General features: G+C 46.6%; 1 protein-coding gene across 3 annotated transcripts in view; it reads right to left on the reverse strand.

Moving 5' to 3' along the window:
* LOC118091530 (plexin-A4) overlaps positions 1–23,863 on the reverse strand; it is a 274,608-nt gene that overhangs the window by 21,284 nt on the left and 229,461 nt on the right. For all 3 annotated transcript variants that reach the window (XM_088676445.1, XM_088676446.1, XM_088676447.1), the window contains 4 exons: positions 20,324–20,423; positions 18,296–18,486; positions 14,566–14,735; positions 7,811–8,023 (listed from right to left, as the gene is read on the reverse strand). In XM_088676445.1, the coding sequence (XP_088532571.1) occupies positions 7,811–8,023; positions 14,566–14,735; positions 18,296–18,486; positions 20,324–20,423 (674 nt within the window). The remainder of the gene's footprint in view (positions 1–7,810; positions 8,024–14,565; positions 14,736–18,295; positions 18,487–20,323; positions 20,424–23,863) is intronic.

The raw sequence follows: 23,863 nt of genomic DNA on the forward strand, positions 1-23,863 counted from the left end.
ATTTGTAATTAGGTCCTCGGCATGTATATGGAACTGGGCACAAGCGATGACATCACCTCCATTTCCCAGGCTTTTTAACATGTTGTGGTGCCTCTCAGTGTGTCTCAAAAAAAATGAGTGACAGCTTAACTTTCTGGCTTCACTCTCCCTTCCTTGCATACCTTCCTTTCACGCTGTTCCTTGTTGCATGGAAATGTTTTATTGCTTGTGACAAATGCAATTAAGCTGCACTGATCAAGTTCTAAGTAGTGTTGTGGATTTGGCAGCATGGAGAGGAAGCAAAGGTCAACCGTGCCCCCCCCCAGCTCCGCCACACCACTGCACGTTAACAAGCTGGTCCCTCTTGGAACATCTGCTCTTCCCAAGGGCTCTGGGATAGCACATCAAACACTGCCAAAGTCACAGGATTTGCCGACTCCAGAGAGGAGGCTTTGACACCAAAGGGGGCTTCAAAAGGAGAGGAGGAAGAAAAGGGTCCAGTCCGGTGGCTCCAGGGCTAATTTGTGCTGTCCTTCTCTGAAACCAAAGAGCCGAGGTCAGCCTTGGATCTTGGCTCCTCTGATCTCACTTCAGAGGCAGAGGAAGGGACCTCGAGCGCCAACAGACACGATGAATAAAAGATGGCCGAAGGTATCCTTGACCTCCGCAGAATGTCTGCAGTTACAAAGTTGTGTCTGGGGTGGCACAAAAGTTTAGCATGTGGGCAATCAGCTCCCATGTCCCTTAAGATGCCAAAGTTTTATATTCTCCCATACAAACTCACCTCTGGAAGGGAGGACCTTCAAGAGCCACGGTCAGTATAGACAGCACTGAGCTACATGGACCAATGGTCTGACTTGGTATAAGACAGCTTCCTATTGTTCGCTGGCATCCACCTGTCTTGGGAGACAATGGAGGACTACACCTAGAGGGGCGGTCATACTGTTGGAGAGTTATAGCACCTGCTGTGCCTGTAGAGACCAATATGGGAGAGACATGTTTCATTGCAGCTGGGGCAGACGAAGGTGTCCGGTTTTGCTGCTGCACATACACCATGGCATTTCTTCTCTCTGCGGTCCTGCCAGTGGGTATTCCTCCTTTGGCCACGACTATGGATGCATGACTCAACTGCCTCTCTCCAGGCACTGCAGTCATCTGCAAGGGATTCCTGTCTGTGGGCTTCCCAGAGGTATCTGTTTGGCCCCTCTGAGAACAGGATGTTGGACAAGATGGGCCACTGGCCTGATCCAGCAGGGCACTTCATACGGGCAGGTGGCACATCTCCAGGCCGAATGCAGACCTCTTGCTCTTGGTAGCTGGTCATCAGGACTCTCGCCAAAGCCAGACCCTGTTTGTCACAGGCCACCCTTCCCACTGGCCCCAATCCTTTCCTTCAAGTGCTGGTCAAAATGTATCCTTGAATTGTGGTAGTGGCTCCACCCATCATTGGGGACCGCCTCTCCCGGTATGACCCACAGAGGACATTACGGTCCACAAATAATAACATATTGGAGATCCCGAGTCACAAGGTGGCTAGGCTGGCCTCGACCAGGACCAGGGCCTTCTCAGTACTGGCCCCGGACCTGGTGGAACGCTCTGTCTCAGGAGACTAGGGCCCTGCGGGATTAGTCATCTTTTCGTAGGGCCTGCAAGACAGAGCTGTTTCGTTTGGCCTTCGGACTGACGCAGTCTGACCCCACGGTTACCCTCCCCTAAGGTTTTATTTATAATGGTTTTATCTTATTCGTAGATTTTTAATTTTAAAATTGAATTTTAACATTGTATTATTCTGTTGTTTTAACTGAATTGTTTCTTTTATATTTGTGTTGATATTATCTGTTCTTAGCCGCCCTGAGCCCGGTCTTGACTGGGAAGGGCGGGGTATAAATAAAAATTATTATTATTATTATTATTATTATTATTATTATTATTATTATTATTATGTGTGTCCACCTCCAGAAGGTTGCCCATGGAGGGAACTGTGCTGCAAAAAAGGTCCCCATCCCCGTTTTAGCGCCTGTTCGCTCACTATTTCCAGAGGAGAAATCTCAAACCAGTAAGTCTTGGGCAACTACATCCCACACTCCCCGCTGTGGGAAGAAAGCAAGGGGTGGGCCATACTGCACAGGGTATCTCCTTGGGCCTCACCCTGCCCCAGGGAACAAGAGCTTTCAGTCACGGATCCAGAGACGAAAGGTTGTAGCTAGTGCTAGTCCTTCTCAGACTAGACCCATTGAAGTTGCGGGACATGACTAGCTTTGGTACATCCAGAGTATGCTCCGAGTAGAACTTGGCTGATTACAACCCAAAACATTCAAATCAGGGGGAGGAAGCTCAAGATCCCCAAGCTGCTATATCTAGCTCTCAGGACTCTCTCTGCATTCCTCATCGGCCCTTCATTGCATCCCTTCCCTGTTTATTTTGCCTGGATCGAACCCTGATAAATGCCTCTTGCTCACTTGGATGGAGCAGGCTGTGTGTGAATGTATGTATAGAAACCGGCCAACTGTACAGAGGTGAGTTTTGCATTAATTCCTCCACCCCCTTATTGGAAAATATATATATAATAAGAATAATATTGGAGAAAACTGGGTATTGAAACCTGCTTAATCTAAATCATATATCCCAGTTTCCAACGGCCCTTTAAAGTACGCTTCACGCAGAGTATACACAGTCAGAAGTCGACCTGGCAAAGAAAATACCACCAAGAGCGCAGGGAATTATCTCCCATTATATGAAACCACTTACTAGCTGCACACTTGTAAAAGTATACAAATGAAAATACAAACGGTTGGGTTTCTTTAACTGAAGAACAAACTGACTCTAAAGAGACTTTAAACTAAAGATAAATGCTTTCTCTCTTAGCAACTTTATCTACCCACATTCCAACCTTCAAACCATTCTAAACCTCCCACAAACTCCCACATAACTCCCATTAAACTACCCAAGAAATAACAGCAAACTAGCTTTATAACTAAACAACTCTCATACTAAGATTCAACTAAGGAATCTCTTAAACTGAGAATTAAATCATACTGAGAGATATTTAACTGAGAGATACATTCAACTGAGATGGTGATCTACTAAGAGATCTAACTAAGAGATGCAGAAGGCTTTCTGCCAGAAAGTAACTTGACTATTCAAAAAATCCAACACCCCTTTGCCTCTGGCCTCACCTGCCACTGGTCTGCGGCTCAGAAGGTTGCCCCAAAGGGAAGACAGTGAAACTGAAAAAGGGTCCTCCATATCTGATTTAAATAAGCACAGCAAAGCAACCATATGACCTACTTATGGCTTTCTTTGCCATGCTGAAGGGAATGTGCCTGAAGTTTTGTCCCAGAATACTGAACTAGAGAAATACTTAAGATGTGTTGCTGTTGCTGCTGCTGAGCATTTCTATCCCGTTAGAATGCACTATGCACTTCGCTGCAGTTTTTCAAAAGAAAAAGGCATGCCTATTAGGCTCCGTCGTCCTCTTTTGTCACTGATTTTGCTGGCACAACCACTGCCCAAGGGGGAGGCCCTTGCAGGTTAAGTAGCAGGCACTGCACTGCTACCTTTGTCTGTTATAATACAAATTCTCAATTCCTCTCCTGTGTGCAGAAAGTGCTGCATGCTCCTTTCCTGGGCCCAGGCAAACTCACTTGACGGTGGGAGGAGGTCCAAGGCAGCTAAAGACTTCCATGTTGTAGTCAATATTAAAGGCAATTCTTCTCAGCTCAGCAGCCCTGCTGGGTTCCGATTTGACCAGATAATTATTTTTAGGAGCGGACGGAGACCTCGATTTCTGCAAAGGCAGTTTCTTAGCAACCAAGGGGCCTCTCTGGAGCTACCTTGCTTAATTATGGCCTAGTTTTCTTACTGTACCCAAGTTTTTTTCCTTCTTCTTCTTAAGTACTAGAGGGAAACAAGCATAGCGAAAGAGGCAGAAGTGGTTCACAGCTGAGTGTGCAAACTCAGGCTACATTCACCTGACCAAAGGCAAACAGCATTTGTTACTTCTGAGGGGTTACCTAGAACCAAAAGTATGTCACAGATTTTTTGTCGTTCCACGAGAGCAAATAATTGTCCTTAACAAACCTATCCAAGATACTTTTCATGGTCAGGGTTTTTTTGTGTGTGTTTGGGGGGGGGATCTATGTTTTGCTAGCTAGGGAAATCCTTGTGCAAGCTAGCTAGGAATTTGCATAGGGGATGTGCATCAAAAAGGGCCTATCCCATTGAAATTAATGGACACCATCCGATTTATGCCTGAGGTTCTTGAATTCCTCAGAACTTCTACGGAGATTCAAAACCATAGGGTGGAAAATAGAAGATAGTAGGGAGACGCAATCATGTTCCACAAACTCACATACATTATTTACATACCTCTAAATCTGTCCATATATACTAGTAGGTTTATCTACAAATTATGTACCGGTACATGAGAATGCTTCCTTCTCCCATGAAAAGCATCAATGTCAATGACTTGGTGCCATTGCCTAGGGCTGTGCCACTACCTTCCTCTCTTTGGTCATCTGAAGAAGTCCCAATAAGATAAGCTCCTCAGGGCAGGTGGGAGAAGCAATGATAAGGTGGAAGCTCATCCTGACAAGGCTCTCATCTCCATTTTGTGAATTTATGGGGCTGCGGGCTAACATTGGCCAAGTTGCAACCTCATTGCTGCGGTGGCGGAGATACATCACAGCCTCAACAGAAGCTTGGACATCTTACAAGAGGCTGGAAGATACTCTGCTGCAGTAAATCCTCCTCCTTCCATCTCCAGCAACATCCTGGGCGCCAATGGGTTTGTTCTGCCTACTCTCTGCATTCTATGGTCTCTAATACAGACGGACCTCCTAGTTCTTGGGGAAGGAGGGTTCCCCACACTCTTTAATGATGTCTCTGCTGGCTGTTCCCTCCCTTCTGTTTTGCTTCCCATTATCTCATAACTAGGCAACTTCTGTCGAAGCTGCTCAGTGTCTATGTCTCTCTCTACTCCTGAAATCGCTGGAAAGGGGGGGGGCTTATCTGCCTGGGAATGCATTCCCCAATCCTCTGATCCAGACCATTCGCTGACATAGCTTTTCCTCATCGAGTTGGTCCAGCCCCAGGATCACTTTGGTTTAGGAGACTAACCTGGCCCTCCTTCCTGTGCTGGGAGCTCTGGCAGGAGAGGATAAGGAGGGCCTGAGTGTCCCTTAGCCCCTCCCTTCCATTTCTGAAGCAAAGCTGGTGGCAGAAGTGAGGCAAAGCTGACAGATGCCCATTGCTCTTCCCTCTCCTTAAGCACAGGGCACCACACCATTGCATCTGCTAAGAGCGGGAGCTGTGAGCTAGGAAATCCTGGATTCAATTCCACCTAATCTCGGGCATGAACCCACTAGATGGACTTAAGCACCTCTCAGGCTTAGCCCCTCCTCCACAGCATGGGGGATAATAAATGATACCGGTGTGTAACATTTGGGGCTGTTGCAAGGATTACCGAGATAACTTATCTGGAGTACACCAAAGACTCAAAAGTATAATTACTGCCCAATGAAATTGTACAGTGCTATTATAGCGTTCTGCTCCCCCCCCCCCCAATTTGCTGTGGGGAGATGCTAGCTGATGCGTACATATGTTCTATTCACTACTTCTGATGTATAAGGGGAGGGCTTTGTTGAAAGGGGAGCGAGGCAAAACTCTCGGCTGACAGCAACAGATCACTTTCCCTTCCTCCGATTTCCTGTGACTGTGACGGTTGTACTCAATAGTCCTCCTCCTCTGTGAATTTGTCTAATCCTCTTTTAAAGTCATCTAGGTTGGTGACCGTCGCTCCAGAGTTTCATACCTTCCAACATTTTCACCCCACAAAATCAAAATGTCAGGAGGGGCAGGTCTGGCGACCGATGGCAGGGTCACGAGCCAGAGCTCTGGCACGGCCCTGCTGACTCACTGTAGGGTGAGCATCTTTTGGTCTGGTCTTCTTGGGATCCAGGCAGAAGCCGGAATTGGCTTCTGTGATCCGGGATGTCCCACTCAAAATGGGACACCTGCAGGGTATGTAGCTTAACTATGTGCGGCATGAAGAAGACCCCACGAACCAACCTTGAACTGATTATAAATTAAGTGGGAAAGGAAAGTCAGGGATTTGAGCCTGTGACATAAAGGGTATGCACTGAATGGACACTTCTTGTTTCCAAAGGCCTGCAATGCTTCCCTCAGCTCCACCCCCTCCTCTGCAGCCTCCCTCATTCCTCGCACAACCTTTTCTCCTCAGGAGAAATGAGAAGACAGTCTCAGCACAATCTCTGAGTTAAGGAGCTGTGTGGCATGAGAACAATGCTGAGCTAAACGGGCTACGGTGAATATTATTTCCATTCTTGCGAAAGAAACAAAGAAGGAAGGCGAGGGGAAAGAGGCCTGCCAAAAGTTGCGAGCAGAGAGTCATCAGGGTGCTGCTTGGAAATCCACCACAAGCAGGACTTGAAGGCATCAGGTGTACCTTTCTGTTTGTGCCTACACATGCCGACCAGTTTCAGCACGTAAGACAAGCACAGCGATTCCTGCATCAGGATAGCTTGGCCACGGTTGCCCGTCGGCTGGTAACATCAAGGCCAGATTACTGCAATGCGTTCTACATGGGGCTACCCTTAAGGTTGGTCCAGAGGCTGCGGCTAGCAAAGGATGTGGCAGCTAGGCTGCTTGTGGGGCAAACAACAGCAAGCATATAACAGCTTGTTTTCAGGATCTGCGCTTGCTGCCAGTCTAAATCTGGGCCAAGTTCAAGGTGTTCGGGAAAACAGTTTGGAATCAGGTGATTTGAGAGACCGTTTTATCCCCAATATACCCAGTATAACCCAGATATAACAATATAGCCCAGTATAACTCAGATTAATGCAGGTTGTGGGAGAGTTTCTCTGCAAAGTCCCCTGAAAGATCAGAAGCTGCTCCGTAAACATGGAGCAGGGCCTTGGGTGTGGCTGCTCCTTTTTCAGTGGAGCAGCTTCTGGGTTGAGATCATGGCCCACTGTTTGTACTTACCAAATCAATTGAGCATGTGATTGTTTCGACAAGCTTTTCCAAAAGATCTGTGCCCTAACTGGGTTCCCCCCCCTATTGCTTTTAAACCTGTCTTGAATTGGCTTTCGTAGTTTTGAAAAACTATAGGTGATTCAATAATAATAATAATAATAATAAAATTTATTTATACCCCGTCCATCTAGCTGGGTTTCTCCAGGCACTCTGGGCAGCTCCCAACAGAATATTAATAATAAAAATGTGATAGAACATCAAACATTAATAACTTCCCTAAACAGGGCTGCCTTCAGATGTCTTCTAAAAGTCGGATAGTTGTTTATTTCCTGATGGGAGGGCATTTCACAGGGTGGGCGCCACTACCGAGAAGACCCTCTTCCTGGTTCCCTGTAACCTCACTTCTTGCAGTGAGAGAACCGCCAGAAGGCCCTTGGAGCTGGACCTCAGTGTCCAGGCTGAAAGATGGGGGTGAATATGTTCTTTCATGTATACTGGGCTGAGGCCCTTTAGGGCTTTAAAGGTCAGCACCAACACTTTGAATTGTGCTCGGAAACGTCCTGGGATCCAATGTAGGTCTGTAAATTTATAACATCACCATCAACTGGGGCACCCAATCAGGTGGGCAGGGTACAAACAAACAAATAATTGTCATGTCCTTCAGAAATCATTTAAGCCAATGATCAAACTCACTGATTTCCGAAAATTAATTCATGCAGAAACATACATTCTTCTAACTGAACCTATTACTAACCCCTAGTTGACCCTTCCAGCTCTACAATTCTATGACCGGACAGCCCCAAGTTCTAGTGTTGCATGAAAGGGCAGGACATACCTTTCCACCCAGTTCTTGTAGCTGGGGATATCCTTGGCGTAGAGGAGCTTATTTGAGGGGGAATCCTTGCCCAAACGGTGCTCTGAGGTCGAACAGGAGTCCATGAAGGTTTGCGCTACGACCGAGAGGCAAGCGTCGGTGATGCTGTTCTTGTGGATGTCGAAGACAAACTGCGGGTTCTTGATCATGTTCACCCAAAATCTTAGCGGCAAGCTTCAGGAAAGGAAGAGGGAAGGAAGATTAAGATAAGATGATAAGATAAGATAATGTTTATTGTCATTGCCCCCCTGTGGGAACAACGAAATTACTCGGCTGCTCCATCCACTCAGATAAGGCACTCCACATAAATTTAAAATAACCACAAAACATTAATTAAACAATACAATACGAAATCTATATCTAATCTATATCTATATCTATCTATCTATCTATCTATATATATATATATATAAATGTAAAAATCATGAAAGTGTGGGATCCACTTTTCTCCGTAACCGCTTGACCGATTGTCCTGAAATTTTGACACAACGATCCAGGCCACTCCCCGAGCGTTGTTTGAAAAAAAATCCCTCAAATCTCACACCTCCACAGGTACAAACATCTTTTTCAACAAAGTAAAGCAGCGTCCTCAAGTGGATTTCCTCCCACAGTACACCTCCCCCCTTCCTGTGAAATCTACACCACACCCACAAACCCCGCCTCCACCACGAGATCCACCACTCACATCCATCCATCCGGCAGAGGTGTTGAAGACCAAACCAACTGAAAACAGGCCTTTTCCAGCAACAAGGCCCAACATTGCCAAGTGGAGGTAGGGGCCTGCCTGGGGGTGGGGGTGGGGGGCAAATAGGGGCATGGATACGTAATGGGTCAGAACAGGGTGGGGGGAGACACAGGGATGAAACCTGCCCTCTCCACAGTATCCCGCCTCGATACTGGCTCAGGGGGATATGAAGGGGGGCTATTACCCTCCATTTCACAGACTAACGCACAGCAACGCATGCAGGGCCAGCTAGTGGCAAATAAAAATAAGATGATTTCAAAGTCCAGACTTTCCACCCCCTCAGCTAGGGGCACCCATCCACCCCCCTCTTTCTCCCCACCCCCTCAGCTAGGGGCACCCATCCACCCCTCTCTCGCTAGCTGATGAGGGAGGAGGAGCCGGGGAGCTCTAGGCAGGCAAGAGGGACAGGGAGCAATCCAGCCATTCTGTGCAACGCACTAACACAGTCACACACATACTGGTAAGCTCAGTATCGAGAAGAGGGAAGGAGCTCTCCCTGCAATTGCTCAAGGTTATTGAGCTTTTTTGTGGGGGGGAGACAAGAGTTCTTGATGTGTTTTTTTTGGGGGGGAGAGCTCTTTCTTTTCTTTTAGGCTGGTGATCACTAAGGAACCCACCATCTACCCGCGATCTACCAGAAACATCCTGGGGATCTACCGGTAGATCCCGATCTACCTGTTGGCCATGCCTTCTCTAGGGGAATTCGCTTACTTCCAGCTGTATAGGTTCACCTTGTAAAACACTTCCGAGTGTTAACAAAAAGTCTTCAGCCAACGGAAGTGCAACCTTTTGCTTTAATTAGCAATGCAAACTTCTTGCAAAGAACTGTTACAGCTTAAACTGCTGGCATGAAGTCTGAATCCCTTCAGAGGAAAGAGGTATCTAGCCTCTGATTATTCTCTGACTTGAGGCTTATCCACAATTCCTCTTGCCCTGATGTTCCCCACTCGTTCCCAAGAGTTTTCCTTGGGGAAGGAGTGGGGCAAGGGGAAAACTGCTTGGATCCATGCCCGGAAAGCCCAGGTCAAGAGGAAAGCCACTTGGACCCATGCTTTCTAGCATGGGACAATTGAAAGTGTAGATGAGCCTTATGTTAATCTACCAGAACCACATTTGAAAGCCTCATTATGACCTCATTCACTTCCATTTTGACCTCATTCACTTGCAAGAATGGCCTGTCAGTTCCGCTGGTGCTCTGGAAGGTTATATCATTGCTCCTGCTCTGAAAAAGAGTCCCGGAGCTGTGCCCCCCCCTCCACTGGACCCCTGCTCCCAGCTTAGGCAGAACCATACATTACACGCTCAAGCCATGGGGTTCCCAGTCTCATGTTGTCCTCTTAAGGCAAACGCATGCTGAGGTTTGTAGTGAGAGAAACTACAAATGGGAGGGACAGTGGAGGAGTGAGGGGTGGATTTGCAGCACGGAAGTGGCCTCTCTAGGGTGCAAGCCTGGGCAGTGTGTATGGAGGTCCTGGGCTGCCTAGACAACAAGACCCTGCTCCATGGGCGTACCCAGCGATGGGCAAGGGGGGGCAGCTGCCCCCAGAAGCAAAATAAATAAATAAATGGTTATAAAGTGATGAAACAAAACAAAATTAGCAAGGGCGATGGCGAATAATCAGATGTTTACCACACTGAAATGGTGTAAAAACCGAGAAGTATCTAGAGCCACCTAGCGACTGGTAGAGGAATCTATGTCAGCTCTGGATAGGGAGTGAAAGAAGCGGGACGGAGCGAATGGTTGAGGCGGCGTGCTCCTTCCCCGCCGTGCAAGATGCCCGCTTCGCCTCTATCCGGAGGAGACGACGGCGTGAAGAGCCGCCGCAGAGCAGATGCAGCCGACCACGTGAGCAGCGGGGCAGCTGGACCACGGTGGGGGCGTCCGGGCTGCTCTCCCTGCAATGGTGAGACCTTGCTCCTTCTGGGCTGCCTGTGCGCGCGAGCACCGACTTGTACGTGTCCAATTCTCCCCAGTTGCTTTATTTCCAATCGCTGGTTTATTTTATCTCTGAACCTCTTTTACAAAAAGGAAAGTAAGCCAGAGTTGCCTCTCCTATAATTATATATAATTTTTCTTAAAATTTTGGTTTGCCTTTTCCGTGCTGAAATGTCACAACCTGAACAACCATGGCTTGCCCCCCCCCCCCAGTTTTGTTCCTGGGTACGCCCCTGGTGCTCTCAGCCTTGCTGATGTGGTCCAGAGGAAAACAAAGGGATATATTTGGTACCAACCTGATGGCGGTTACGTCAACAAAAAACCCGTTTCATTTTTCTGTTTAAATCTATTCATCCGGGGGTGGGGGGTGGGGGCTAAATTCTGAACTTGATTTTGATTGCTTTGTTTAAATATTGTTGTACGTGTTATTGTTATGTATTTGTCCTGTGTAACTGCTTCTTATGGGTCTACTTTGTATTCATATGCTGTACTTGCTATACTGTCACTTTAAACATATCGTCATTAGAAACACCCATGGCTTACTTGATATATACTATGCAAGTGAGTTGCAAGTATCAGCAGCTACAGTACTAGTGAGCACTGATCCGTGACATGTATCTTACTTACATGATCTTGTGAAAAATATTGGGTACATACCCGGTACCTTCATGCACTTTGTTTTGTATATTCTGTTTTTTTTATATAATGTGTATGTGGGTAGCTCAATTCTGTTATCATTCATTGGTTGTATGCTTTGTATTGTATTTTCAGCTGATGAAGACTATTACGAAACAGTAGTATCATTCCGGAAACACTGTCCTTGAGACTTTTGGGACGTCTTCTGTTGAAACGTTTAATAATAATAATAATAATAATAATAATAATAATAATTTACTGGCTGGGTTTCACCAGCCACTCTGGGTGGCTTCCAACAAAATATTGAAATACAATGGTCTGGTAAACATTGAAAGCTTCCCTAAATAGGGCTGCCTTCAGATGTCTTCTTAAAGTCTTCTAAAAGTCTGCAGTGAGAGAACTGCCAGAAGGCCCTCAGAGCTGGACCTCAGTGTCCGGGCAGAATGATGGGGGTAGAGACACTCCTTCAGGTATACTGGGCCACATTTAGGGCTTTAAAGCACCAACACTTTGAATTGTGCTCGGAAATGTACTGGGAGCCAATGTAGATCTTTCAAGACCGGTGTTATGTGGTCTCGGCGGCCGCTCCCAGTCACCAGTCTAGCTGCCGCATTCTGGATTAGTTGTAGTTTCCGGGTCACCTTCAAAGGTAGCCCCACGTAGAGCGCATTGCAGTAGTCCAAGCGAGAGATAACTAGAGCATGCACCACTCTGGCGAGACAGTCCGCAGGCAGGTAGGGTCTCAGCCTGCGTACTTTTGAAAAACTATTGAGAAAACTTTACTTTTGAGACTTTTGAGACGTCTTCTGTTGAAACCTTTGAATAACCATTGTGAGACTGACCTTTGACGCCTATCTTGAACTCATGGCTTGACTTTCGGTGCCACTAGTCTGTTACATTGTATATATGAACTCTAATAGATTTATTCCTACTTTTTGAATGATATCATTATTCTGCTATATATGCTCTAACAGTTATTAGCCTACGTGTTGTGTCTATATTTCTGTGATTAGGTCATGCACCCATAGCAGTGACCAGAGAAGAAATGACTGTGGGGAGGGGCACAGAAAGAAGAAATGCCATGTGCAGCAGCAGAACTGGATGCTTTCCTCTGCCCCAGCTGCAAGAAAACATGTTTCTCCTGTAGGGATCTCTGTAGCCATAGCCAGCACTCTAACTCTGTAATGGCTTGACTTTACCCCCCAATGGCGCACACTTCCAACGGATGCCACCTAGGACACTTTCTGGATGAACATTTGCCTGCCAGACTTCACACTTACAGAACATTTTGTTGCAAGTTCTCAGCTCTGCAGCAGCAAGCAAGGATCAAAATGCATTGAAAGCCCATATTTTGAGGAAGTACATTTAGAAATGTGCATTTAGATGGGCATCCAAATGCTAAAAGAAGCTCGTTGTCTGGCTGTAATGGGATAATCCCCATGTATGCAGCCCTGAGCTGCCATGAAATGAGATGCTGATGATAATTATATCAAGAGTGATATTGAATTACTAGAACAGTGGTGCTGCTCCTTTGCCAGCCTTGTAGTCAAGCTAAACAGGGATGGTGACTGCTTCAAAATTTCTTCCTGTTCCGAACCTGTCCAGCTACCTTCAAAGGACCCACATCCTCCATATGTAAGAACCATGTTTGATACATGATCCGTGAACTCCCAGATAACACGATTCTTTCCCTAACAATTCCCTGGCTATTTCTGCCGATTGCACTTGAATCCCGACTTACTACTGAATCTTCCCCGAGTCGAGGGACTTCTCCCAGCATCTAGTAGCAGAAGATATGTAGAGCAGTGGCTTGGAAGAATGAAGCCAGGGGAAGCCAAGTTGGAATCATCTGAATCTGACTGAGAAGAGATAGTTTTTTTCCTCCTAGTTTCTCAAGCCCCCTCCCTTCCACCCACCTTCTTCTCTCCCCCACCCCCCTTAAATAAACCTCCTGCTCATTTAGTCTGAGTGGCTTCAATCAGACTTAGATTAGTGCCACAGATGATGTTAATAATATGCTAATGTTTCATTAGCTGAAAGCTTCTTTGGTTTCCTGGAGTTTTCTCTGTTTATTTATTTTTGTGTGTACAATGCCAACAGCCTGCCAGTCAGCATGGAGGAGATGCTTCAGAGCACCCCTTGCGCACTCGCCTGCATCTCAAGATGTGCCAGTGCCTTTCGGGAAGGGTTGTGACACTTCCTAGCAGACTGGCATAGTGAGAAAGGGAGCCTCCCTCCCTCTCCACTAATTTTTGCATGTGGAATTTTTGCTCCATGCAATATCGCTGAGGAATTGATGCTTTTGAATTATGATGCTGGAGGAGACTCTTGAGAGTCCCATGGACTGCAAGAAGATCAAACCTATCCATTCTGAAGGAAATCAGCCCTGAGTGCTCACTGGAAGGACAGATCGTGAAGCTGAGGCTCCAATACTTTGGCCACCTCATGAGAAGAGAAGACTCCCTGGAAAAGACCCTGATGTTGGGAAAGATAGAGGCCACAAGGAGAAGGGGATGACAGAGGACGAGATGGTTGGACAGTGTTCTCGAAGCTACGAACATGAGTTTGACCAAACTGCGGGAGGCAGTGGAAGACAGGAGTGCCTGGCGTTCTCTGGTCCATGGGGTCACGAAGAGACGGACACGACTAAACGACTAAACAACAACAACAACAGAGCTGGGGTCCCCAAATAGGCCGCTGTGGGCTCCATCGAACACCCTGCTTGGTGCTAACCAAGCACCCTTGCATATCACATTTTTAAAAAACAACTGAGGGGGTTTCTTGGGTGGCATTCAACTAAGTTGTTCATTAGGGAGGGAGTGGGGCATGGTATGTGGAGTGGTGGGGAAGTCTTGTGTCCAGATCAAGGGAAGTGGTGGTAGCACCTTGGTCAGACGCCACCTGGAAACACTGTGTCTGGGGTGCCGCAATTTAAGAAGGATATCGACAAGCTGGGGGTTGTGCAGAGGAGGGCAACCAAGATGATCAAGGGTCTGGAAACCAAGCCTGATGAGGAATGGTTGAAGGAGTTGAGGATCTTTAGCCTGCAGAAGAGGAGACTGAGAGGAGACAGAGTAGCCACCTTCAAATATCTCAAGGGCTGTCACATGGAAGAGGGAACAAGCTTGTTTTCTCCTGCTCTGGAGGGTAGGACCTGCACCAGTGGATTCAAGTTACAAGAAAGGAGATTCTGACTAAACATTAGGAAGAGCTTTTTGATGATAAGAACTGTTCAACAGTGGAACTGATGGTTCTCCTTCAGTGGAGGCTTTGGAGCAGAGGTTGGTTGGCCAGCTGTTAGAGATTATTTAGCTCTGACCCCTGCATTGCAGGGGGTTGGAATAGATGACCCTTGGGGTCCATTCCAACCCTATGATTCTATGACGATGTTGCACTCACCAGTTGCTTTTCCAAGTGTGCCGCACGTGAGGATCGTGGATGTTGTGCTTGTCTGCCTGCTCGTCCAAGAAGTCGAACATGTATTTGATGGCCAGGGGCAGGGCACTCCCACGATGCGCTGTGCTGAAGATGGTCTCAAAGAGGTCATCCACAAACTTCTGTAAAGTGCCCTAGTAGGAGGAGAGCAAAAGGAGGAAGGTGAAGAGTAGAAGAGTTTGGATTTGATATCCCGCTTTATCAATACCCGAAGGAGTCTCAAAGCGGCTAACAATCTCCTTTCCCTTCCTCCCCCACAACAAACACTCTGTGAGGTGAGTGAGGCTGAGAGACTTCAGAGAAGTGTGACTAGCCCAAGGTCACCCAGTAGCTGCATGTGGAGGAGCGGGGAAGCGAACCTGGTTCACCAGATTACGAGTCCGCTGCTCTTAACCACTACATCCCACTGGCTCTCAGTGTGGTGTTGCGGGTGGTAAGTACGCCCATCACTGGAGGACAAAAGGCTTCTAAACCAATGTGTGAATAGGCTAGATCTATGATGTCACTTCAAATGTCACAAAAGGTTTTCCTTCCGGAATGCACAACTGCCAAAGTTGTCGGATTCCTCGTTGTGCAGCATTCCAGCCTGTGGAACTGTTTCTTGCTACACGCCTCCCAAACTGTTGAAACGATCTAGGCAGATCAGAGTTGTAGAGTTGTAAGGGACCCTGACGATCATCTAGTCCAGCCCCCTGCAATGCAGGAATGTGCAGGTGTCCCTTACAGGTATCCAACTTTCAGCCTTGACATTATCAGCACCACACACTAACCAGCTGAGCTAGACAATTGGGTGAGTAGTACACATTGTAGGCTGTGTCAAAATCTGTCTATCAAAATCTTTGCCCCATCTGTGGCTAGAATTGTCAACTGTTTATAGGCTTGGTTCTAGTATATTATTATTATTATTATTATTATTATTATTATTATTATTATCATCATCATCATTATTTCCATCTGACTGGGTTGCCCCAGCCACTATGGGCAGCTTCCAACATAGATAAAAACACAATAAAACATTAAACATTAAAAAAAACTTCCCTATAGGGGGCTGCCTTCAGATGTCTTCTAAAGACTGTAGAGTGACTTATGACAGGAGGGCATTCCATCATTCACCATTCACTTTTTGCTCAAATAAGTTTACTTAAATTTGCACGTTGTCCAGATAGCAAGGGTCTCATTTTGAGAATCAAATTAGAGGTGATGGGGACAGCAAGATCCATTTATTACACGTTGGCCCCAATTGCTTATGAGGTGAGGGAATGGGAGAGTCAAACAAATTCAATGGCTCCTAGCCAGAATGGTTATGTTTAACTATGCATGAGAAGAACTAATTTCTTTGGTCTGTCCTGGGTTTTCCAAGGTTCCATTGGATGTCCGCAAGTAGGCTGAGTTCAGCTTCCTTCACCCGCCTGCTGCTCTTGATGCAAAATTTAAACCCTAACCTCCACCCCTAACCTTGCCTCGCAACAATCTGTTTTCCTTTCCTTTCCTTTTTTTTAGTTTTAAAAATAACCTTTATTTAAGTCATTAAAATACAATACAAAGAAAAAAAGTACATCATTTAAACAAATATTTGTTAAAATAAAAATAAAAAAGATTAACTTCCCAATCACCACACATCACTTGACTTCTGAATTCTCTTTAGTTTGCGTTCCTAACCATTACGTTACATCTCTGATTGAATTTTTCCAATCCCTTATTATTTTATTTATTTTACTTTCCATTTTCCCATCCTTTTTACAAATTTCCCCATTACAGCTTAATTTAGACAGATCATCAACTCCGTTTTTATATCATTTTTCTTAAAATACTCCTCCACTACCCCCCATTCCAATTTAGATTTTTGTTTAGAAGTATTCCTGATTGCAGCCGTCATTCTTTCCAAATTCATAAATTCTATTAATTTTATTTGCCAATCTTGGATTGTGGGCACCTCAGTTTTCCTCCATTTTTGAGCGATCAATAATCTTGCTTTCCTAATGCAGCGCTGCTAGGGAACCCCTTCTGCCTGCCCTGCTTCTGTGCAGCGCTGTGAAGTTGTCGGCAAAACCAATTCTGTGTAAATAACAAAGTGCCGGCGCTGAGCGACAAGGAGGTGTTGCCATGCGGAAGGCATCAAGTGTTAAAACACCGTCCATGGCATTCTCAGGCTGAAAGTCAACTGCAGAGAGTTATAGAGCTGTCAGGCAAATCATCTCCCATGAAAACGCTGAGCACGGTGACAGATTGAGTGCTCACCGCCCGCTCGCTTGCCTGCCTGCACCTTCGTACAGGCCAGCACCTTGGCAGAGAGGCTGTTTCCCCTGTCAACCAGTCCGCTGGAGAACTCTCTCCATCTCTCTCCTCCTCCACTAAATGCTCCTCCTGATCAACCGCCCTAAACATTAGAGGAGGGAGAGAATGGTTATTGCGTTCCAGACTACAGGATGCATTATGAGGGCGTTTCAAACGAATTCCAGCTTGTTTGGGGTCACAGAGACTCCTGAAGGATGGGAAGCCTGTGCAACACACTGTGAAATGACTCAGGGGGAGCTTTCCAGAACTGGAGGACATTTGCCTGACACCGTTGACATATCCATTCTTTGCCTGGATTTTAGCACTTTCACTAAAACATTTAAATTCATGCCCTGCAACATTTCTCCAGTGAAAAAAAGGGACATCCTAAGGAAAAGTAGGACATTCAAAAACAGAAACTGGGACAGCTTCTCTAAATCAAGGACATCCCTAGAATATAGGGACACTTGGAGGGCCTGTAAATGTTATTTATTTATTTTTAAAAATAGTAGACATATTTAAATAAGTCTCCCTGGCTGCTAAGACTCTTCTCGGAAGCCATGTTGATGCTTTCCCTTCAGAAGGCCCAAATGATTTGTGACTGACATTCACCTTGCCCTATAAGCAATGCCAGAACTCTGGAATCCCCACCCTTCTGGAGGTGTGGCAGGCTAGATTGCTTTACATTTTTCCAGCGACATCTACACTAGCTTGGTGACGTCCACAGAATGGAAGAGGTCCAGATGGATCTGTCTTTTGGTGCCAGGCCCGTTGGCAGACCAACTCTGCATTATGAAGATATCTCTGCAAATGGGATACGAAGGCTGGCAACCATAGGTACTAGAATACAGTGGAACCTCTACTTACGAATAACTCGACCTACGAATGTTTCGACTTACGGACAGAGCTCCGTCCGCCATCTTGGATGCGGTTTAGATAGGATTTTTTCTACTTACAAATTTTTAGATAGGGTTGCTTTGACTTACGAATTTTTTCTCCTAATGCATTCCTATGGGATTCGACTTACAATTTTTTTCGACTTACGAATGTGCGTTCGGAATGCATTAAATTCATAAGTAGAGGTTCCACTGTATATGCATATACTTTAGATATATTTGCAGTCATTGTGAATATTAACTTTTGCTTTTAAAGGGGGTGAAATCTGGGTACATTGCGAATAGCAGGAAACACTACAGATAAAAGGCAAACCCAACCGCAAAATCATCCTCTCATCTCTTACCTGCCAAGACATGGGTTCGAACCCTACGTTGGACAAAATATTCCTGCATTGCAGGGGGCTGGACTAACTAGATGACCCTTCCAAATTCTATGATTCTAAGATCCCAAGAGTACTGGCACCTTCTGTCCTTCAAAGCCTTTGCCACCAAATTATTCCCCGATCCTCACAACCCTTCCATACCTTGGTGGCTAGCAGCCTGGTCAGGTAGATCTCCGACACCATCTTGCTCCCTCGGTCACCCTCTTTCTGATCTCCATGCTCGTGGTTCTTGACCAAATGCCACATCTTGACCCCACTCTCCAGGTCGGGTGTGATCATGGGCGTCCGGGAGCGCAAGCTGTCTGGGCTGCCCGTGTAGCGGATCATGTTTTCTGAAAGGGCGAAATCCCATACATAGCTTCAGGATATTTTCTTCAAAGGACAAGCTGGGTAACCAGTTCTGGAACAAGTTCTCCTGTGAGGTCGCCTTACCCCATATGTGCCAAACCAACTGCTTAGATCGGCGGAACTGGCATTGCTACAGGTGCCGCATAATATGCGTTCCGCATTTGTAAGAAGCTGGCCACTTATACTTTGGATCTCCCTGCCTATTGACCCGAGGCATGTGCCTTCAGTGTACAGTACTCTTTTTGGCACCTGTTAAAAACATTTTTATTTAGAGCAGAGTCTCCCAAACTTGGATCTCCAGCTGTTTTTAGACTACAATTCCTGTCAGGGGTTGTTGTGGCTACTCTTGAGTAACGACCCTCCACATCTGCTTGTCTTTAAGATGTTTTTATTTGTGCATATTATTTACAGTGCAAAGTGTCCATAAATCATGTCTGCCTCAGTCTGAGTCAGAACCTCGCAATGGCTGCTTTCTGTTTTGCGCCCAACATAACAGCCTGGGAACCCCAAAGGGCCTCCCCTTGCTCCTACAGGGAACCGTTCGTCTCAATTCAGGCCAGCCAGATGGGCGGGGTATAAATAATAAATTATTATTATTATTATTATTATTCTGACTGTTTGCTGGTCCCTTCCTCCACAGCTCTCTCTCCCTACCCTCTGAGACTTTCTGTTTCCTGGCTTTTGTAATCTAATCCGCTGCTGGACTTATTGCTCTGGGAGGAACTCGACCTGATTTGGGGGGGCTGTTCCCTATAAGCCTTCCCCCTTACAACTGCCATCCTCCATGGCCATTGGTCCTTCTAGCTAGAGATGATGGGAGTTGTAGTCCATAAACAGCTGGGGACCCAAGTTTGGGAAACTCTGGTTTAGACAAATATACATATTTAGGAAGGTGGCTGGGAAATGTAGTCCAAAACATCTGGAATGCATCAGGTTGGGGAAATCTGATACATAATATGTAGGACTGTCTTTCTCTTCTACCATATCAGGTTCTGCCCCCCCCAAGCTCTTTAGCTAGAGTTGGCTATATATCTGTTCACATGAACACGAACAATAATCTCTTAACCACACTGGGCTTTTGCGTCTACTATTCTGACTTGGCGCTCAAATTCCCCGAGTATCATTTTGACTGGTGCTCTTGTAGATTTTAGAAGGATATGCAAATCAAGACGCTGAATGGGGAACACCACACTTTATAAGGTTAATGCAAAAAGTGGGACCAAATTGTCATCTGCCACGAGCTAAGATCAGGGGTCACCAAGGAGGGCAAGTTCTATCTTGGAAGAGGCACTAATGAGTTGCCAGCTGTATTAATTACTGCCAGCGCATCCTGGAGCATCGTGGACAGAGCTTAAAGTTATTGGTCTTCATCTGCTGGGTCATGACCTGACCTAAGGTGGGTTGTATCAGAAGGTGGTACTGCCATTTCCTTTCCTTTCTTTTTAGCCCTTCCACGCCCATCAGGGAAGAGTCAGGAGTGCAAAACAGATACTTGGAAAAAGCATGTATGGTAAAGGGGTGTGAAATCTTCCTTCTTCTTTCCACAAATATCTCGCCCTCTCCAAATAATGGCATGAAAGCTCAGTGCAACCCACAGGTGAATCCCACCAACTTCAGTGAGGTTAAGTGCAGGACAATTCCAGACTGCCACTGTTTTTGGGCGAAATTCAACCACACACTGGCAATTTGAGGTTGTGCAGAGATAGTTGTTTTGGAGTTTTGGGGCATATCACGAGGAAAACCAGGATGCGAGCCGTACACCCTCGCCTGGACTCCCTTCCCTCTCCACCCCAATTGTCACCAGGGTGCCCAGGCTCTTACCATATTTGCTAGCAGAGGTCCTGGAGACGGTGGAATTGTTGACAGCATTGTAGGCTGTCACCTGCTTGGACACCAGAGCCACCACGGATCCATCGGGCACCTAAAGAGAGGGAAAGAGCCCCAGTGTCATGGACTGGACTGAAGAAGAATGGTGGAGACCAGCCCCCTCCACTCCTCCTGAACCTTCCCGGGAGGAGGAGGAGGAGGAGGAGGAGGAGGAGGAGGAGGAGGAGGAGGACAGGACAGATTTACAACGGTGGTTTGCAGAAGGTCATGGCTTTGAGACAGAAGAAGGACAAAGCTGGGAGATAATGGAAGAAGAGGTAGAATGGAATGGAAGAAGAGCAGCAGAGCCAAAACAGCTGGCTGACACATTATTATTGGAAAGCATTCCAGACATTCCCTTTTCCTAGGACCAGGAGGGCAGTGAAAGTGGGAGAACAGAAAGCAAATAGACAAAGGGCCTTACACAGCCACTGTATAAGAGGTGGCGCTACAGGCAACAGAAGAGGAGGAAGAAGAGTTTGGATTTGATATCCCGCTTTATCACTACCCTAAGGAGTCTCAAAGCAGTTAACAATCTCCTTTCCCTTCCTCTCCCACAACAAACACTCTGTGAGGTGAGTGAGGCTGAGAGACTTCAAAGAAGTATGACCTCACCCAGCAGCTGCATGTGGAGGAGCGGGGAAGCGAACCCAGTTCACCAGATTACGAGTCCACCGCTCTTAACCACACCACACTGGTGTAAAAGGTGGGGGGGAGGAGATTACTAGGAGCAACGCCATTATCCTAGAGACGGCATCTTGTGTCTCTCTCTGTGACTATTGAATAAAATACCTCGGTAAAAGCTTCTAGCATTTCCATTACTGGCAGCCTGCCGGCGGGGGGCTAAAGTCACATTCCCAGAAGCCTGACACTTAGTAAGCAAGGCAGTCTGGTGGCAGAGGAGTCCCCAGGATGAAAAGCAGTGGATCCAAACCACCTCTGGTAATAGCCAGGGAATGTTTAACCACAAAACAGGTTCTGGCTTGGTTCTGGATGCTAGTGGGGGGGGGCCAGCAGGAGTTAGTTTCATGTGGTGTGGGACCCGCAGGGTTGCATGGAAATATCACAAATATAGAGGCCACGGGCTGCAACATTTATTGAGTGATGGCAAGGGTAACAGATGCGGTGGTGACATCAACCTGCTCTGGTAACTCATAATCATGGAAGCAAGAGTTGTGGAGGTGGAAGGGACCCTGTGGGTCATCTTGTCCTACCCCATGCAAGGAAGGGATATATTTCCCAATGTGGGGCTTGAACCCATGACCCTTAGATTAAGATTCTCCTTAAAGAAGGCAGTTAAGGAAAAATTGACTCAAATTGAGGTGGTGGACCGGAAGCCAACCCAAAAGATGATAATGTTTAAGGTGTGGTAATTAAATATAATAAGTATGGGGAACAGGTGGTGGGAAAGATATTTAGTGGCTATGTAATTTCTTTCTTTTCTTATGTAACTGTTTATTCCTAGGTGTAGTTCGAATTAAGGGTGGAAAATGTATATGGGTGTATGCAAAACAGAACTTAATAAAGGGGGGGAGAGAGAGAGATTAAGATTCTCCTGGTCTACCAACTGAGCTATCTTGATAGATTTCAGGGCCTTCAGAAAGCTTCTGCACAATTCAGTTCTGCATCTCCTGGGCAGGGATGTGGCTCACTGCTTAGAGCATCTGCTTTGCATGCAGAAGGCCCCGGGTTCGATTCCTGCCATCTCCAGGTAGTTCTGGGAAAGATCCCGATCCGAAACCCTGGAGAGTCACTGCCAGTGTAGTGGCAGTGTAGACAGTACTGAGCTAGATGGACCAATAGTCTACCTCTGTATAAGGCAGCTCTCTATGTTCCTAGGGAAGTTCCCTATCTCTGCCACAGGCCACACAACACAGACATATAGCCAGCTTTTATCGGGAGGGAGAAGGGGAAATGGCAGTGAGGTCAGCATGGTGCAAACACACCAGCAGAGCCAATTTTTGCCAGCATTTTTGCACCACGTCAACCTCCTGGTATGCAGCAGTGACTCAGCCGACAGGAGGTCAGAGGTTAGCATGGTGAAGAATGAAGTCTTGAACAGGCCCCAGAGTTACTCTGCACTTCTGAGGAAGGATTTACGTCTGGAGGTCTCTGGGACTGTGGGCCACAAGAGGCCACCTGAAGCCCGGAAGAGTGGAAAGCTCTCCAAAAGATGGGAAGCCTTCCAGCTCCTGATTGATGCCCTCTCAGAGCCTCTCTTCAAAAAGCAGGTGGAACAATACAGAGTATTGAGCTGCGCTGGGAACATCTTTGAAGAATGTGTAATTCCGAGAAGAAAGGGAGAGGGGGGGGGGACCTGGGGAAGAGCCGCCAGCTCTTCTACCAGCAATAACAATAATTAGCACTTAACACAGAGTGCCTTCATCTTCAAAGCATCTCTGAGATGCTAATTAGCCTACTCTTCATGGAGCCCAGAAAGGTGGCTTTAAACACCTGCAAGTTAGTCTTCCTTGCATGAACGAAGGAGGGTCCCACTGAACATTGGTGACTATCCAATTGGTGGTATAAGATCTGCACCCTAATAGCCTTTTGCTAAAACGCCTCTTGCGGTTTTCAGGTTGGCCTGCCTTGTGCGATTCAATCCCTTCAAGTTCTCAGTTGTAATGTTGGAAGGCTGGAGCTGAGTAGATCTAACAGATCTTCCACTCCAGCCTCCTGATCGAACTAAGGAAATGTTTCTGGAAGAATCCTGTGCGATCCTGAGGCAGCTCTAGACACAGACGTTTGTCCGCACTGCTTGTTACAAGAAATGTGTGTTGTTGTTGTTTGAAAAGTGTGGTTAAACTAGCCATTTGATGGTGAGGGAAGCAGGCAAGGATGTGCTTCTGATCTGGATGACGCCCTCTCCGGCGGCCTTTTCCCCCTTGAAGGTGCTACTCAATTGCAAACAGCACCCTGCATCGTGATGTTTAGGCGTCTATTGGAAGCATTTTTGTTTAAGAAGGCTTTCCCTGAGGTATGAGCCAGTCATTCAGGAAATATCAGAATCACAGGATTGTAAGGTTGAAAAGGACCCCAAGGGTCATTTAGTCCAACCCCATCCAATGCAGGAATCACAGCTAACTAATCCCTGAAGGATGGCCATCCGACCTCTGTTTTAAAATCTCTGCCCGCCACCTCTGAGGTAGTCTGTTCCACTGTTGAACAGCTCTTACCACAGCCAATGCTTGAGGACGCTGGGTTCTGTAAGGCAACAACAGTTGGTGGGTACCACGCTATCTAGCCCTCCCTTGCTGCAGCATGGCTAACTTTCAAGCCCACTGTCAGTGGAGAACTTCCAGAGAAACATCAGAGGATCTTTCCATCATGGGAGAAGAAGAAATGGACCTCCATTTCCACCCTTGGGCCTCCTCTTCTACCCATAGATCTCCCTCTCAGCTTCTGTAGAGGAGACTGTTGTTGTTTAGTCGTTTGGTCATGTCCGACTCTTCGTTACCCCATGGACCAGAGCACACCAGGCACTCCTGTCTTCCA

The sequence above is a fragment of the Zootoca vivipara genome, chromosome 9, assembly GCF_965207765.1.
Source record: "Zootoca vivipara chromosome 9, rZooViv2.hap1.1, whole genome shotgun sequence".
NCBI lineage: Eukaryota > Metazoa > Chordata > Lepidosauria > Squamata > Lacertidae > Zootoca > Zootoca vivipara.